Source organism: Nomascus leucogenys, chromosome 15 (assembly GCF_006542625.1).
Source record: "Nomascus leucogenys isolate Asia chromosome 15, Asia_NLE_v1, whole genome shotgun sequence".
Taxonomy (NCBI): Eukaryota; Metazoa; Chordata; class Mammalia; order Primates; family Hylobatidae; genus Nomascus; species Nomascus leucogenys.
Window position 1 is genome coordinate 88,746,514 of NC_044395.1, and position 18,180 is coordinate 88,764,693.

Consider the following 18,180-nt stretch of genomic DNA (forward strand, 5'->3'; position numbering starts at 1 on the left):
ATGTATGATTTGCAAATCTTTTCCCATTCTTGGACTTGTCTTTCATTTCTCGATGGTGTCGTTTGAATGAGAAAGGTTTTTAATTTTGATGAAGTCCAGTTTATCTATTTTTTTCTTTTGTTGTTCACAATTTTGGTGTCATATCTAAGAATCTTTCGCAACATTCAAAGTCATTAAGATTTAGCCTTATGTTTTATTCTGAGAGTTTTATACTTTGTACTTTTACAGTTAGGTCTTTGATCCATTTTGAGTTTGTTTTTGTATATGATGTAAGAGTCTAATTACATTCTTTTACATGTGGCTATCCAATTGTCTAAGCATCATTTGTTCAAAAGGCTTTTCCCAATTGAATGGTCTTGGCACTCTTGTCAAAAATTAGTTGACTGTATAGGTATGGGTTTATTTCTTGACTCTCAATTACATTCTATTTTTCTCTATGTCTGTTGCTACGCCAGTACCACACTGTCTTATCATTGCTTTGTAGTAAGCTTTGAAATTCATGAATGTAAGTCCTGCTAGTTTATTCTTTTTTTTCTTTCAAGATTATTTGGGCTGATCCAAATGATCACGTGGCCTCATTTTATTTCAGCTTAAAGTATTTCCTTTCAATTTCTTGATGCAGACCTATTCACAGTGGATTGTCTCACTTTTTATTTCTTTTAAAATGTCTTTGAACCTTTATTTTTGAATAAATATCTTAGTAGACTTAGCCTTCTTGGTAAACAGAGTTTTCTTCTCAACATTGTTTATGTTATTCCACTATCTTCTGGCCTCCAGTGTGCTCATAAAAAATTAGCTGTTAATAATATTTTTGTTCTTCTTTATGTAATGAATTTTCTTTTCTGTTGGCATTTTTTTTGTTGTTACCTTTGGCCACAGTAGTTTTATGATGTGCCTATGTGCAGCCATTTTGTTTATTATATTTGTGCTTCATTGAGCATCTTTGAGTTAATGTTTTTCACCAAATTTGAGAAGGATTTTGTTATCATTTCTTTAAATATATGTCCACCATTTCTCTTTCTGTGCTCCTTGTTAAACTCCAATTATCCTTATGAGTTATGAAAGGTTTTTTTGCCACATAGTTTTAAACCTTGGAAGAATGTTCGGGAATAAGAGAGGGAAGTATGAATGAAATGCCACCACAATTTTCTAAGAAAACTTAGTTCACTAAATATGCACACAACTACACAATTCATTAGATTTACAGTGAAAAATATTAACGTTACCGGTCTTCTTTTCCTATCTTTACAAAATTTGTTCTAGGTGCATTTCCTCCCTCTGCTATTTATGCACGGAAAGACTTACTACAGCGGTCTACCCATATTGCCACCAAGACTTTCCAGGCTCTTCGCATATTTGTGAACAATGAGCTCAATGAACTCTACATGGGACTGAAGACAGCTCAGAAGTTTCTGAGACCTGGTGGTCGTCTTGTTGCCCTCTCCTTCCATTCACTAGAGGATCGCATCGTCAAAAGATTTTTGCTTGGAATAAGCATGACAGAAAGATTTAACCTAAGTGTTAGACAACAAGTGATGAAAACATCGCAATTGGGTTCAGATTACGAAAACACGGAAGAAGTCTCTGTGAGAAGAGCTCCTTTAATGTGGGAATTGATACACAAGAAGGTACTTAGTCCACAAGATCAGGATGTACAAGATAACCCCAGAGGGCGCTCAGCCAAGCTTAGAGCAGCTATCAAATTATAAGTTACCATCATCTTATTCTTCAAATGTTTTCTCACAATTTCTCTAATCTTTACTCATGTTATGTTCCTGAATGTCTTGGTATAGGTTTAAGTGTGGGACAGTCTGAAAATTGATAGCATTTAGCATTTTTTTTTCTCAAAAAGAAACTGTAGGAAATACATGACAGAGAAGGTTACACTCAGGGAGCAGCAGCACCTCCAGACTGGAAAAATGTGTTAATCTTTGCATCATATTGGACTCTTGAAAGGAAATCCTTCCTCTGGCCAGGAAATTTTAAAAAAAATAATACTATGTTGTGTTTATCTAAATACGTAAACTCAAGCTGCCAAAGAGAAAGATATTGTAATCATATCTGCATGTCCTAAATTTTGAATTTAGATATCCAATTTGCATCAGTCTTTCTGTGGCTCAAATAATGATGATTATGGAATGAATTTTAATGTCCTTACTTGTGAATAATTAGCTTTCTCAAATATAGGCTTTTTACAAGTTTTAAATTTTAAAATATTAGTTTAAGTGTGTGTTATACTGATAAAATTTCATCTTTCAAATCATAGTCTATTATTTTAAAGGGATTTTTCAGTATGATATGGGCCATTTTGTTCATATATCGCAAAGTAAAAATACAAAATCCTTACAGAGAATTGTTTCACAAAACTTGTATTTCATGTCAATTGTATTTATTTTAATAATAGCTCACAATGCCTTTAGTAAGTAATAAAGTCTCTTATTAGAATCTTGTATTTTTTAATTGAGCTAATCAAAATAACTCAGCCAAGTCTATTTGAAATAGAAAACTATCTACTTAATATAGTAAAATCAATGCTCCCTTAATGTTACAAAGATATGGTAACTGTAATATGGGTAAAAGCTTATTGAAGAAAAGAGTACTTGGTAGAAGATTCTTTAACAAATTAAGGAGATTGATTCATAATTCACATGTCAACTTTTTATAGTAATATGTACTTCTAATTTATTATTTATACTTGAATTGTGACCTGAAAGATGAGTTGGAGATAGTTAGTCAAAGGGCACATGGAGTATGGAAGGGGGCGTGTTGATTAACCATACATAGAAATAAATATTCTCTTAAATAGTTATCCTTGAAATTCTATTTATACTATTAATTTGCTCAGTGCACTTTTTTTAAATACAGAAAAAAAGATTCTCCATTATAGTTACAAATTTTAAGTTGGTGAATCCAAGTGAATGAAATAACAGCATAACTATATGGGCAAAATAGATAGAATTAAATACATGAATTTTCCTCAGACTTGTTTTATCTACCTCTGTAATACTTAACTTTAGTACCCAGGCTTGTTCACTACTTCTGCTTTACAGGCTTTATTTGAAACTGAACAGTCCTACAGGGAAATCAGAATTAGGAAAAAAATCTGGAGAACAATATGGTTGAAATAGAAACAAGAGAATGCACCTAGGTTAATTCCCCGAATCCTACTTGAACAATGTATAAATTTCTCTTTGCACATAATACATATTTGTGAATGAGACATATTCCCAAAAAATTCTTATCTCTGTATGTGATTGGAAAATAAAAGATCACATTTGTATATTCAACAATCTTTCACCTATTTCATAAGTCATTTTTTCATCCTGTATAGTATGGGAATTATTTTTTATATTAAATAGAAACAATGTACTGGGTTGAACGGTGTCTTCTTCAAAATTCATGTACTTCCTGGAGCCTCAGAATGTGACCTTATTTGGAAATACTGTGATTGTGGTTGTAAGTAGCTAAGATGAGGTCACACTGGAGCAGGGCAGGCCCTTAATCCAACATGACTGGTGTTCCTTATAAGAGAAGATAGAGCGGGCATGGTGGCTCAAGCCTGTAATCCCAGCACTGTGGGAGGCCAAGCCAGGCAAATTGCTTGAGGCTCAGGAGTTCAAGACCAGCCTGGCCAACATGGCGAAAACCCATCTCTACTAAAAATAAAATTAGCCAGGCGTGGTGCCTGTAATCTCAGCTACCCAGGAGTTTGAGGCACAAGAATCAGTTGAACCCGGGAGGTGGAGGTTGCGAGATCACACCACTGCACTCCAGTCTGAGCAACAGAACGAGACTCTGGCAAAAAAAAAAAAAAAAAAAAAAAAAAAGAAAGAGAAGATAGAGACACGGGAGAATGCCACATGAAGCTGGAGGCAGAGATTGGAGTGATACATTGTGTGAACCCTCAGAAGATAGGAAAAAAGCGTGGAATAGATTCTCCCTCAGAGTTCCAGTAGTTGCCAACCCTGCTAACATGGTTTTGCAGTTCTAGCATCCGGAACAGTGAGAATGTATTTCTGCTGTTTTAAGGTACCCAGTTCGTGGTAATTTGTTATAGCAATCCTAGGAAGCTAATACTCTGACAGAAAAAAATCTTGGATAATATGCATGAGAAAAATTCTTCAATAAACACAAAATTGGTTTCAAAATGTTTTCATGTAAAAATAAATTAACTTTTCTGTAATTAGACTGTGTTTTATAGTAATTCTTGCCTGCTTCTTAGTCTTTGTTGTAGGATGCATAATAAAATACATGAATGAGTTTTAAATGGTTAGCTTTGGAGAATGGTTTTGGGAAGTTCATACAGTACACAGAAATAAAAGCTAATGTTACTATGAATGTGCATTACTTTTCTAATAAAATGTTTCTGAATCTCTGTCTTGACTGCCTTCTATGAATCATTTTAACATAGTATCAATGTCATTGTGTAGTACATCAGTTCTTAACAGTCTTTAGTTCATTACTTAATAAATAAAATTTAATAACTACAATTTTTAGATAATATCCCTATTTTTATTTTATTTTTAAAATTGTATATTACTATATTCTTTGAAGTTTCTAGGGGTGTTCTTGAAAGACACTAATTATATCTATATGTCTTTTCTATTTCATGTAGTATATGGTATATTATTTGTGCTTAAATTCATTGTAGTAAACTATTTGTTGTGCTACAAGCAGTAGTTTATAAGAGAATACGGTATGCCTAAATGAACTAATATTTCTTAAAATTCACTTGCAAATATTTGAAAATCATATTTTCTTAAGTCCTTGCAGAGTATTACATACCACAGGTTTTTAAAATTTGTGTTTCTAATTTTTGTTTTTAAGAAGTAGAGATAATGAATCTGTACTGCAGACTTTTAAAAACTAATTTTACTTTCATTTGAAATCTGTCATTCAGAAAGTATGAGACAGTTCTTAATGGGACTTAATGGCTAAAAAAAGAGAAAAATATATGTATATATTTACTCAAGCATATATTAGAAGCTAACTATTTAGGAAGAAATAAAAAAGTACCTTTTTCACCACTCTCCCTCTTTTTAGATACCATCCCTTCTCCTTCTCTGTTCACATTGGTATGTAAATTTGAGGTGACATTAATTGTGTTTCAGTTTATCTCTGGAAAGAGAAATATTAGGTAATTTTGGCACATACCATGACAAACTAAGCCTTACATATTGGAATCTTTTTAATAGATTAAAAACTAAATTAAAAATTGCTTCTGGTTAAAATTTTGAAAAATTTATTTTACTGCAATTATTTTTCTATTTAGTTTTCATAATTGCTTCAGTATTCTAATTGATTTTTTTGTGTAGCAGCATTCTATAATAGACAGGGATAAGCATTTAAACATAAAGAGAATTTTGTGAGGTGCTTGATAAATATAAATTTGAAGCTCTGATCAAAGATATATTTTTCTCATAACCACAATGCCATATGTTTGATGTTGATTGAAGCATAGTTTGTAAAAATCAACCCTATATTCTAAAGAGGCTGGGTTGTATAACAAACACAGCTATTTTTATATTATTTTCTCAAATTTTATCTGTTTATAGCTACTATCTCCAACTAATGTTTGGTAACATAGGATGATCTGCAGGAATGCTAAGAGAAAGCTTACATATAAATTATTTTTTTAAAGTCTAGTTACAGCATAAAATTTTAAAAACATTTAAAATGAAGAATTGTACAACATACAATGGTCATAATTTATAATGCCTTTCACTGACTTTTTGACCACCTCGCATCCTTCTCTTATAATCTGCCCAAATTATTAGGCAATAAAGTAAAGAAAATTTAATATTTCAATATGCACAGCAGGAGATTGTGTCTTTGGTAATGTTACTTTAAATACTGAACAAGTTTTCTACCATTATCTGTTGTCCTATTAAATATATCATTCCTCAAATGTTAGAATACAAAGCTGAAATCAAACAAGAGGACATGCTCCACTTCTGATTCTTGAATAATTATTTCTGTTCGCTAAACCCCATCTTTATGCTTTGACCAATAATACTTCTCTGCCTTGCACAGGTGAAGATTTGTATTATTAAGCCATCAAATGATAGGATTCCTCATAATTTCACAAGGAAAGTATTATTATTCAAGTCTTATAGGTGCTAAGTTGAGGAGAAGACCGTATAGTATTGTGAATAACGCTATTGGCTGGGGACTCAGAAAACTGAGGGTTTGAATTCCGGGTCTGCATATAATAGCTGAATGTATGAACTTGGACATCCTATTTAATCTCTTGAATTCTCATTTGTTTCATTTTAAGATGTGAATATTATTGGTACTTTCTCATGTTGCTGTGAATCAAATAGAAGATAAATGTTTATGAACTGAAAGTTATAAGAATGAAATGAGTTAATGCACTGCTGTATTTTGGAGATGGTTTATTTGACCCCTCCAAATCTCATGTTGAAATTTAATCTCCAGTGTTAGAGGTGGTACCTTATAAATGATGTCCGGGGCATGGGGGAGAGTCCTTCATGAATGGCTTAATGCTGTCCTCATAGTAACAATTGTTTTTGCTATGTCAATTCCCAGAGAGCTGGTTGTTAAAAAGAGCCTGGTTCCTCCCTCTTCTCTCTCGCTTCCTGTCTTGCCTTGTGATTACACACCAGCTCCCCTTTGCCTTTGACCATAAGAGGATCCAACCTGAAGCCCTCACCAGCAGCTGATGGTGCCATGCTTCTTGTATGGCCTAGAAAACCGTAAGTGAAATAAACCTCTTTTCTTTATAAATTACCCAGCCTTGGGTAATTATTCTTTATAGAAATAAAAATGGACTGAGACATGCATGTAAAGCAGTTAGCACAATTCTGGACATATAGTAAACACTCAGTGAGTACATAGTGCTATTATTTTGCTGGAAAAGATTTACCAAAATCTAACTTACATTTATGGTTAAAGATGTCTTTTTTTTCCCCCTTCGTAGTTTTAAGTGCAGCATCTGCATCACTAGCAGCAGTTGATAGGGTTATAGTCTGTTTTATTATTTGGGAATTTCACTCCCATTTATTATTTATTAAACGTTCCAAGTATTTGCTACACCTTGACAGGGTATATAAAACACAGTCATTGCTCTTGTGGAGTTTCCATTTATAAGAAAAGATGGGATAAGAGGAACCAACTGCTGAAGTTATTTGGCATTCGTTCAGGTAAGATAAAGTATTTGCCCTCCTACACTTTCATATCAGTAAGTGGCCAACCTACAGAGTCTTTATAGTCAGATTCTCCAAAATACATATTGAGGGGGAAAAGGAAATGAGTAATTTGTGAGATATTAGATGGAAGACTGTTGCAGGACTATGAAAGAGTTTTCTAATTCTGCACTCTAAAGCCAGTGAGAAGAGGCCAATAAAAAGGACCAATAAAAGTGTGTTGCAGGTCTTAAAGGGAAAATAACTGGTGAAAGATAGGTGGACTACACTCATGCACCACTTAACATTTTAATCAACAATGGACTACATATACAATGGTGGCCCCATGAAATTATAATGGAGCTGAAAAATTCCTATCACGTTGTGACATCTTAACCATTGTAACATCTCAGGGCAACGTAATAGTCACATGTTTGTGATGATGCTGCTGTTAACCTGCACTGCCAGTCAGTACAATATATAATACTTGGTGACAAATGGCTATGTTTCTTTTTTATGTATTTACTATATTTTATCATTATTTTAGAGTGTACTCCTTGTACTTATTTTTTTAAAAACATTACTGTTAAACAACCTCAGGCAAGTCCTTCAAGAGGTATTCCAGAAGAAGGCATTGTTACCGTAGGAGATGACAGTTCTATGTACATAGAACTGAACACCTTCCAGTGGGACAAGATACAGAGGTAGAAGATAGTATTATTGATCTTCCTGACCCTATGTACGTCTAGGCTAATGTGTGCATTTGCGGCTTAGTTTTTAACTAAAAAGTTTTAAAAGTAAATTTAAAAATTAATACAAAAAATATAGAAAAAGGATATAAAGAAAATGTTTTCATACAGCATGTTTGTGTTTTAAGCTCTGTTATTACAAAAGAGTAAGAAAGTTAACAAGTTTATAAGGTAAAAAACTTACTTTAAGCTAAAATAGTTTATTATTGAAGAAATAAAATTTTTTATGTTTTAATTTTAATATTTTTTAAGAGACAGTCTCGCTGTGATGCCCAGGCTGGAGTGCAATGGTGGGATCATAGCTTGTTGCAGTCTTGAACTCCTGAGTTTTATAGAAATAAAATTTTTGTAGAAATAAAAATGGACTGAGACATGCATGTAAAGCAGTTACCAGGCCCAGTACCCTAATCAACAATCAAGCAGTCCTCCCACCTCAGCCTCCCAAAGTGCTAGGACTATAGGTGCAAGTCACCACACCCAGCCAGAAAAATATTTTTTATATATTTAGTGTAACCTAAGTATACAGTGTTTATAAAGTCTACAGTAGTGTATAGTAATGTCCTAGGCCTTAACATTCACAACTCACTGACTCAGAGCAACTTCCAGTCATACAAGCACTATTCATAGTAAGTGTACTTTTTTTAACCTTATATACAGTATTTTTAGTATTTTTACTGTATCTTTAATATGTTTAGATACACAAATACGATTGTATTACAATTGCCTACATTATCAATGCAGTAACATGCCATACAGGTTTGTGTAGGCTATATACCATTTAGCCTAGGTGTGTAGAAGACTATACTGTCTAGGTTTATGTAAGTACACTGTTGACACAATGATATCGCCTAATGACACATGTCTCAATGCCTGTACTTACACTTAGAGCTGATCTTTCCTTTTACAGACCCAGAAATAGATGTTATCAGAACTGGATACCTCTAATTCCCACCCCCTTAACTTTCATCTGGGCATTTATAAATCTCTTCCTTTATCCCTACTTTGTACACCTGTGTTTCAGCAGAAAGCTTATCTTTGCTTTTTTTTTTTTCCTGTCATCACCAAGACTTGGTTCAGTCAATTTTACTTGCACCTGCAGCCTTTAAGCCTTTCTTTGCTGGTCTCTTTCCCTCAGTCTGCAAATATTTTTAAAAGGGCCCCATGCTAAAAGCAAACCCTTGACTGTTTTTCTTACCAAAATACCACCTATTTTCTGTTTTCTTTCATAACTTGATTTCTTAAAGAATCTACACTGCCTCCAACTCCTCATCAATTTTTAAATTTATTCTAGGGTATTCTTTATAGAAATGTTCTCTTAATAGTTAATGTTGGTTTTTAGTTACCAGGCCCAACACCCTAATCACAATCTTTAGCTACCTGATCTCTACAAGATTTGATAGTGTTTATCCTTCCATAAAATATTTTTTTCCATTGCATCCTCCAAAATCAGTTTGTCTCTCTAACACTGATTGTTTCACAGAATCATCTTCTCTGTATTCCATAGCTATACGATGAATCATGTGAATTGTTTACAAGGTAGTTAGTCCTAGGAATGTGCATGTAATGAGGGTAATACTGTGAAATCCCTCCATGATCATCCACAGAGTGGATGAGAGATATCAAAACCATAATGAAAGAAACAGAGTTTGGAGTCTTCCTAGATTTAAATAAAAGAAACCTTTTATTATAGTGTACGTATTAAACCAGCAAGAATCAAGGTGTTAAAATTGACTTCAAATTAAAAACCAGGACTTCAGCTTTGGTAATGACAAGATAATTCAGGTTAACCATCCCACTTAAAACAACTAGAAACCCTGAACAAAATATTTTTTATGAGAAGTCTAGGTGAAAGCATCAGAGAGCTAATAAGGAATGAAAAAGATCTTGGAGCAGGAAAAAACATAGAGGTTAGATCAGCATTTGTAGCTGCCAATTGTGAGTTTCAGAAAAGGCAGCTGAGAAACTAAGAGGAACTTTTGATAGTCTTTTGGGAAGTACATGAAAATTTGAAACCAAACTGGACCTTGAAGGAATTGGAGCTCAGTTTTCAATCATCTTAGCCCTTGAAGTTGGATTAAATTGATCCTAGACGCTAGAGTCCCTAAGTGCCTTTCAAAAGCTATTTAAAATCTTTTGGGGAAAAAGTTCTAGTTCTAAAATAATTTCTATAATTATTTAATGTCTGTCACTAAATCAAAAAATGACCAGTCATGAAGAAACGTGATGTGATTTTTAAAAGGTGAAGAATACATATAATAAAAAAGATACCCATGAGGGATTCACACACAATGCTGTAAATATGTTCAGGGAAATTAAGAAGCTGAAAACTATAAAAGATAAAAATTCTAGAACTGAGAAGTATACTACTCAACTTTAAGAACTGCATGGATTGGTTTAAGAGCAGATTAGACACAACTAAAAATCATCAACTGAAAGATATTTCAGAAGGAAATATCTAGAGTAAAGCATAATGAGACATAAAGAAAATGCAAAAAAAAAAACTGTACAAAAGACATAAGAGTTACAATGAGAAGTCTAACTCAGGTGTAATTGGCCTCCCAAAAAGAGAGATGACCAAAATCAACAGCAACAATGTAGCAGAAGCCATATTTGGAGAGAAAGTGACAGAATTTCCCAAAACTGATGAAAGACATCAAACTACAGATCCAAGAAGCTCCCAGACTTTCTAGGAACAGCATAGTAAAACCTGCTGGAAATCAGTCAAAGAAAAAAAAGTCCTGTGAGTTGGAAGGAAAGAGGCATTCTCAAGGAATATAAGTCATATGAGCCATGAGGAGGAGAAAGCAAGGGGGAAAGGGGAATTATTTGATGATAAAATCCAGCAAATCAAGATGTGAAAAACAAAAAATCAGTAAGGGAGAAGTTGTCTGGTAAAAGGAACTGTGATAAGCTCAGAATCCATGTAAATATAGAACTAAGAGTAAACAATCATGAGAATTACGGTTACAAAACAAAATACACAAGGCTTGAAAATATAAAACTAACAGCTCACTTAAATTATTGAAGCTGAAGGGTCAGGAGATAGAGAAGTATATGTACACTAATTTGTTTTTAAGAAGCAAGGATTCAATTCTGTCAAAATGTTGGAATCATTTTTAAAAAATCATTTTAAAAATGATTCCAATATTTTTGTACATTTTATAATTTTGGTGACAAGGCATTTTTGTACTAAAAATCTAGATTCAGCAATCCATTACTCTCTAATTTCAGTTAAATTCAAATTAAATGTTATGCTTGTATTAATCAATAAGCTACATAGTCCAATGTGCCCCCTCTATAAAAATTTTTGCTGTTCTAAAAGAAACTATCATCAGAGTGAACAGGCAACCTACAGAATGAGAGAAAAGTTTTGCAATCTATCCATCTGGCAAAGGGCTAATATCCAGAATCTTCAGGGAACTTAAACAAATTTAGAAGAAAGACTGCTAGCAAGACTAATAAAGAAGAAAAGAGAGAAGAATCAAATAGATCCAATAAAAAATGCAAAAGGGGATATCACCACTGATCCCACAGAAATACAATCTACCATCAGAGAATACTACAAACACCTCTACGCAAATGAACTAGAAAATCTAGAAGAAATGGATAAATTCCTCGACAAATACACCCTCCCAAGACTAAACCAGGAAGAAGTTGAATCTCTGAATAGACCAATAACAGGCTCTAAAATTGTGGCAATAATCAATAGCTTACCAACCAAAAAGAGTGCAGGACCTCATGGATTCACAGCCGAATTCTACCAGAGGTACAAGGAGGAACTGGTACCATTCCTTCTGAAACTACTCCAATCAATAGAAAATGAGGGAATCCTCCCTAACACATTTTATGAGGCCAGCATGGTCCTGATACCAAAGCCTGGCAGAGACATAATCAAAAAAGAGAATTTCAGACCAATATCCTTGATGAACATTGATGCAAAAATCCTCAATAAAATACTGGCAAACCGAATCCAGCAGCACATCAAAAAGCTTATCCACCATAATCAAGTGGGCTTCATCCCTGGGATGCAAGGCTGGTTCAGCATAAGCAAATCAATAAATGTAATCCAGCATATAAACAGAACCAAAGATAAAAACCACATGATTATCTCAATAGATGCACAAAAGGCCTTTGACAAAATTCAACAACCCTTCATGCTAAAAAGTCTCAATAAATTAGGTATTGATGGGACGTATCTCAAAATAATAAGAGTTATCTATGACAAACCCACAGCCAATATCATACTGAATGGGCAAAAACAGGAAGCATTCCCTTTGAAAACTGGCACAAGACAGGGATGCCCTCTCTCACCACTCCTATTCAACATAGTGCTGGAAGTTCTGGCCAGGGCAATCAGGCAGGAGAAGGAAATAAAGGGTATTCAATTAGGGAAAGAGGAAGTCAAATTGTCCCTGTTTACAGATGACATGATTGTATATCTAGAAAACCCCATTGTCTCAGCCCAAAATCTCCTTAAGCTGATTAGCAAATTCAGCAAAGTCTCAGGATACAAAATCAATGTACAAAAATCACAAGCATTCTTGTACACCAATCACAGACAAATAGAAAGCTAAATCATGAGTGAACTCCCATTCACAATTGCTTCAAAGAGAATAAAATACCTAGGAATCCAACTTACAAGGGATGTGAGGGACCTCTTCAAGGAGAACTACAAACCACTGCTCAATGAAATAAAAGAGGATACAAACAAAGGGAAGAACATTCCATGCTCATGGGTTGGAAGAATCAATATCGTGAAAATGGCCATACTGCCCAAGGTAATTTATAGATTCAATGCCATCCCCATCAAGCTACCAATGACTTTCTTCACAGAATTGGAAAAAACCACTTTAAAGTTCATATGGAACCAAAAAAGAGCCCACATCGCCAAGTCAATCCTAAGCCAAAAGAACAAAGCTGGAGGCATCATGCTACCTGACTTCAAACTATACTACAAGGCTACAGTAACCAAAACAGCATGGTACTGTTACCACAACAGAGACATAGATCAATGGAACAGAACAGAGCCCTCAGAAATGATGCCGCGTATCTACAACTATCTGATCTTTGACAAACCTGACAAAAACAAGAAATGGGGAAAGGATTCCCTATTTAATAAATGGTGCTGGGAAAACTGGCTAGCTATATGTAGAAAGCTGAAAATGGATCCCTTCCTTACACCTTATACAAAAATTAATTCAAGATGAATTAAAGACTTACATGTTAGACCTAAAACCATAAAAACCCTAGAAGAAAGCCTAGGCAATACCATTCAGGACATAGACGTGGGCAAGTACTTCATGTGTAAAACACCAAAAGCAATGGCAACAAAAGCCAAAATTGACAAATGGGATCTAATTAAACTAAAGAGCTTCTGCACAGCAAAAGAAACTACCATCAGAGTGAACAGGCAACCCACAGAATGGGAGAAAATTTTTGCAACCTACTCATCTGACAAAGGGCTAATATCCAGAATCTAGAATGAACTCAATAAAATTTACAAGAAAAAAACGAACAACCCCATCAAAAAGTGGGCGAAGGACATGAACAGACACTTCTCAAAAGAAGACATTTATGCAGCCAAAAAACACATGAAAGAATGCTCATCATCACTGGCTATCAGAGAAATGCAAATCAAAACCACAATGAGATACCATCTCACACCAGTTAGAATGGCGATCATTAAAAAGTCAGGAAACAACAGGTGCTGGAGAGGATATGGAGAAATAGGAACACTTTTACACTGTTGGTGGGATTGTAAACTAGTTCGACTGTTGTGGAAGTCAGTGTGGCGATTCCTCAGGGATCTAGAACTAGAAATACCGTTTGACCCAGCCATCCCATTACTGGGTATATACCCAAAGGACTATAAATCATGCTGCTATAAAGACACATGCACACATATGTTTATTGTGGCACTATTTACAATAGCAAAGACTTGGAACCAACCCAAATATCCAACAACGATAGACTGGATTAAGAAAATGTGTCACATACACCATGGAATACTATGCAGCCATAAAAAATGATGAGTTCATGTCCTTTGTAGGGACTTGGATGAAAGTGGAAACCATCATTCTCTGTAAACTATCGCAAGGTCAAAAAACCAAACACTGCATGTTCTCACTCATAGGTGGGAATTGAACAATGAGAACTCATGGACAGAGGAAGGGGAACATCACACTCTGGGGACTGCTGTGGGTTGGGGGGAGGGGGGAGGGACAGCCTTAGGAGATATACCTAATGCTAAATGAGGAGTTAATGGGTGCAGCAAACCAACAGGGCACCTGGATACATATGTAACATACCTGCACATTGTGCACATGTACCCTACAACCTAAAGTATAATAATAAAAAAAAAAACAGTAAAAAGAAACAACCCCATCAAAAAATGGGCAAAAGATATGAACAGACACTTCTAAAAAGAAGATATTTATGTGGCCAACAAACATACTAAAAGAAACCTCATCATCACTGGTCATTAGAGAAATGCCAATCAAGACCACAATGAGATACCATCTCACACCAGCTAGAATGGTGATCATTAAAAAGTCAGGAAACAACAGATCTGGAGAGGATGTGGAGAAATAGGAACACTTTTACAGCATTGGGGGGAGTGTAAATTAGTTCAACTATTGTGGAAGACAGTGTTGTGATTCCTCAAGGATCTAGAACCAGAAATACCATTTGACCCAGCAATCCTGTCACTAGGTATATACCCAAAGGATTATAAATCATTCTACTATAAAGGCACATGCACATGTATGTTTATTGCAGCACTATTCACAATAGCAAAGACTTAAAACCAACCCAAATGCCCATCATTAATAGATTGGAGAAAGAAAATGTGGCACATATACACCAGGGAATACTATGCAGTCATAAAAAGTATGAGTTCATGTCCTTTGCAGGAACATGGATGAAGCTAGAAACCGTCATTCTCAGCAAACTAACACAGGAACAGAAAACCAAACACCACATGTTCTCACTCATAAGTAGGAGTTGAACAGTGAAAATACGTGGACACAGGGAGGGGAACATCACACATCAGGGCCTGTCGGAGGTTGGGAGGCTAGGGGAGGGATAGCATTAGGAGAAATACCTATTGTAGATGAATCGGTAATGGATGCAACAAACCACCATGGCACGTGTATACCTATGTGACCTGCACGTTCTACACATGTATCTCAAAACTTAAAGTATAATTTAAAAAAATTTGCTGTTCTATTTACTCTTCTGTCCTTAGTGATACATGAAAGATATTCTTTATTAATGATGTTTAATTCTAGGTGGAGGGATTTGGTATTTTAATCAGTCTTTGAAAATTTTTTCTGTTTTAAAATGTTTGTAATGAACATATATCCATTTTACAAAAGCAGTCTAGTTTCAATATTATTTTGAAAGAGCACAGATTTTGGAACCATCTTGCATATAAATTTATCTCTAAACCTCAGTTTACTCATCAGAAAAATGAGCATGTTAACACCTATTTTATAAGGTTGTTGTATTAAACATGAATATTTATATATACAAGAGTTAAATAGGGTATGCACAAAGTAGTATCTTTTTTGTTTTAGTTATAGTTGTACTAGTTTGTCAGATAGGCTAGAACAACATATCTCTACTTATCTGTAAAATGATGGAGTTTGTATTGGACATGTCAGTGTACTCTCCGCTTTTGGAGTGGACTCTTCTCTGTGTGGCCATTTTGCAGTCTTCCATGTCATTCCATGACCACCCTCTATCACCACACCATCACCCCAAATTTCTTGTTCCATTTCTATCACAGTTAATTGGCCCAGGGGTAGACTATGATGTAAACTAGGCTAATTCTGGCTACAGGTGACTGACTCAATCTAGATCTTTCCTATTTTAAAAACATTCACGAGAAAAGGGGATTTCTTGGGCCCACTTCAATGTCTGAAAGGTGTAAAACTTAAAACTCTCAGGGCCACGTTTTCACCATGTAAAAAAGAGTGACAACTTGCAGAAGGAAAATAAAAAGACAGGAGTTGGAGAGCTCTTTCCAGGAGCATTCACATTCTTCATCCGAGTTGTTTCAGAAGCCCAGGTGTATCTATGCCCTTCCCATGATTTAGTTGTGCACCCATTCTTGGATTCTATTTTTTTATTTTTATTTTTATATTTTTTTTGTGATACAGGGTCTCGCTCTATCACCCACGCTGGAGTGTACGGATGTGATCATGGTTCACTCAGCCTTAACCTCCCAGGTTCAAGTGGTCCGCCCATCTCAGCCTCCCGAGTAGCTGGGACCACAGGTGTGTGGCACCAGGCTGGGCTAATTTTTTTTTTTTTTTTTTTTTGTAGGGACAGGGTTTCTCTATGTTGCCCAGCCTGGTCTTAAATTCCTGGGCTCAAGTGATCCTCCCACCTTGGCCTCCCAAAGTCTTATAACTACGGGCATGAGCCACCACACCTGGCCCCATTCTTGGATTTTATAAGTCACGAAATTCCTCTGTCCTCTCTTCCCTGTTTTAAAAAATGGAATCAGTTTGGGTTGGATTTCTGTTATTTATAACCAAATCAATAACAGGTTTAGAATAGATGACTTTTAAGGCTTCTTTCATCTGAATATTAAGTTAAACTATGTTCTTCACCTTTACTTGATAACTGATTCACCTAAATGGGATTTTTCAGTATCTTAATAAAGCTTTGTGAAATTGTTTTGTATGCACAGTTGTACAATTCACATCCTAGTCTGTAATACAGTATGTTCTGTGACATATCTTTGTCATTAGCCTTACTAACCAACATTTGATAGTGTGCTTTTGAAAGAGATTGTTTGACTCCTACAACTTTCACTTAAGCATTGCAAACATCTTACATTCCTACACAGTGCTGATTGCTAAGAAAAAGAGAATACATCCTCTTCCTGAATTTATGTATATTCTTTATGATTCTGCTTTTCTCTTTTGGATGACATTGTACTTCTAACTGCAAAATTATTGTTTTCATACAAACCCCTTTGATGATGAAGAAAACCATGTTTAAATGCCGGCCAGATGTTTTTTCGTTTCCCATTGTATATATACATATATAATATTTTTTCATGGGGTAGGGAAGGTCAGGGAGAAGAAAAACAAAAACAAAAACTTATAGTGAACATTGAACCTATCTAGTTATTCTAGAATCTATCTTTGTTCCTTAGAAGAAATTCAACATTTGCCTTACAACCAGAAAATAAACATCAACTTCTAGAGAAAGCTATTGAATTTCAAAATCCCTTTGAAATGTCACATTAACCTGTTTAACTTTCAGTCAGTTCTTTAAAGTAGCAAACATTTCCTGATGACTCCCAGATCTATGACTGCTTATATTTCTCTAACTTAAAAGTTTGTTTCCTTCACTCACAAACGAGTTGTGGTGAATGACTCAGCACTGTTTGGGCCTGGGAAAAGTGTATCGCAGCTGCAGTCCTGTGTGCAGTGTTTGTTCAGATCAGTTCAATTTTTGAGCATTGAACAGGATCAAATGCTAAATCTAGTTGGTTTGACTAAAACTCTATACAGCTCTAGCCTTTTATTTAGCCTTCCAAATAAATTCTAATATTTAAAGTTGTATTTGTTCATAGATTGTCTTTTATTTTGAAATGTATAGAAATCAGGCAACAACCATTTATTATTTTACTCAACATCTATGGAGTGTCTATTTGCAAGGCACTGGGGGCAACAGAGTAAAAAAAAATGCTTCTTGTTCTTGAAGACCGCTGTTTAGTATAGGGTGAGACAGATATGTCAATTTTGTAAAGGTAGTAGATAAACAGGGAAAATTCTGTAATAGAAGGTAAGTACTATGACAGCCCAAAGAAATAAAGAAATGAATGAAGTTTTCTTCCAAAAAGAACTGGGTTTATAACATTCGTTTAAGGTGAGAACTACAAGAGTTTTTTTGCTGAATCATCAATAGCTTAATTTCCTGGGACATAATTCAACCAGGTGGCCTTTTCTTGTAATGTCGTTGATAGTCTACTTGTCTCACCCTTACTTTTTGTTATTCTTGTTCACCAATCGCCATGCACTTTGACTTCCATGATATAGTTTTCTCAAAATTCTCTCTGTAGGATGACCAAGCACCATTTAGGTCTCCATGACATATGAATGCACATATCCACATTATTAAGAATACTAATATTGAGAGACATGGATGACTACATAACAGTAATTATGAGATAATAACCTGTCTGAATGAGCCATATCTTCCTGGAATTAGTATTCTTAATATTTTTGAAGCCATGGTTCATGAACCTTTGAAAAATCTAATTAAAA

General features: G+C 34.9%; 1 protein-coding gene across 2 annotated transcripts in view; it reads left to right on the forward strand.

Annotated features, from left to right (window-relative positions):
- METTL15 (methyltransferase like 15) overlaps window positions 1–4,375 on the forward strand; it is a 232,421-nt gene extending 228,046 nt beyond the window's left edge. For both annotated transcript variants that reach the window (XM_030829119.1, XM_030829120.1), the window contains exon 7: window positions 1,264–4,375. In XM_030829119.1, the coding sequence (XP_030684979.1) occupies window positions 1,264–1,709 (446 nt within the window). In that variant the 3' untranslated portion in view covers window positions 1,710–4,375. The remainder of the gene's footprint in view (window positions 1–1,263) is intronic.
- The last annotated feature ends 13,805 nt before the right edge of the window (window positions 4,376–18,180 follow it).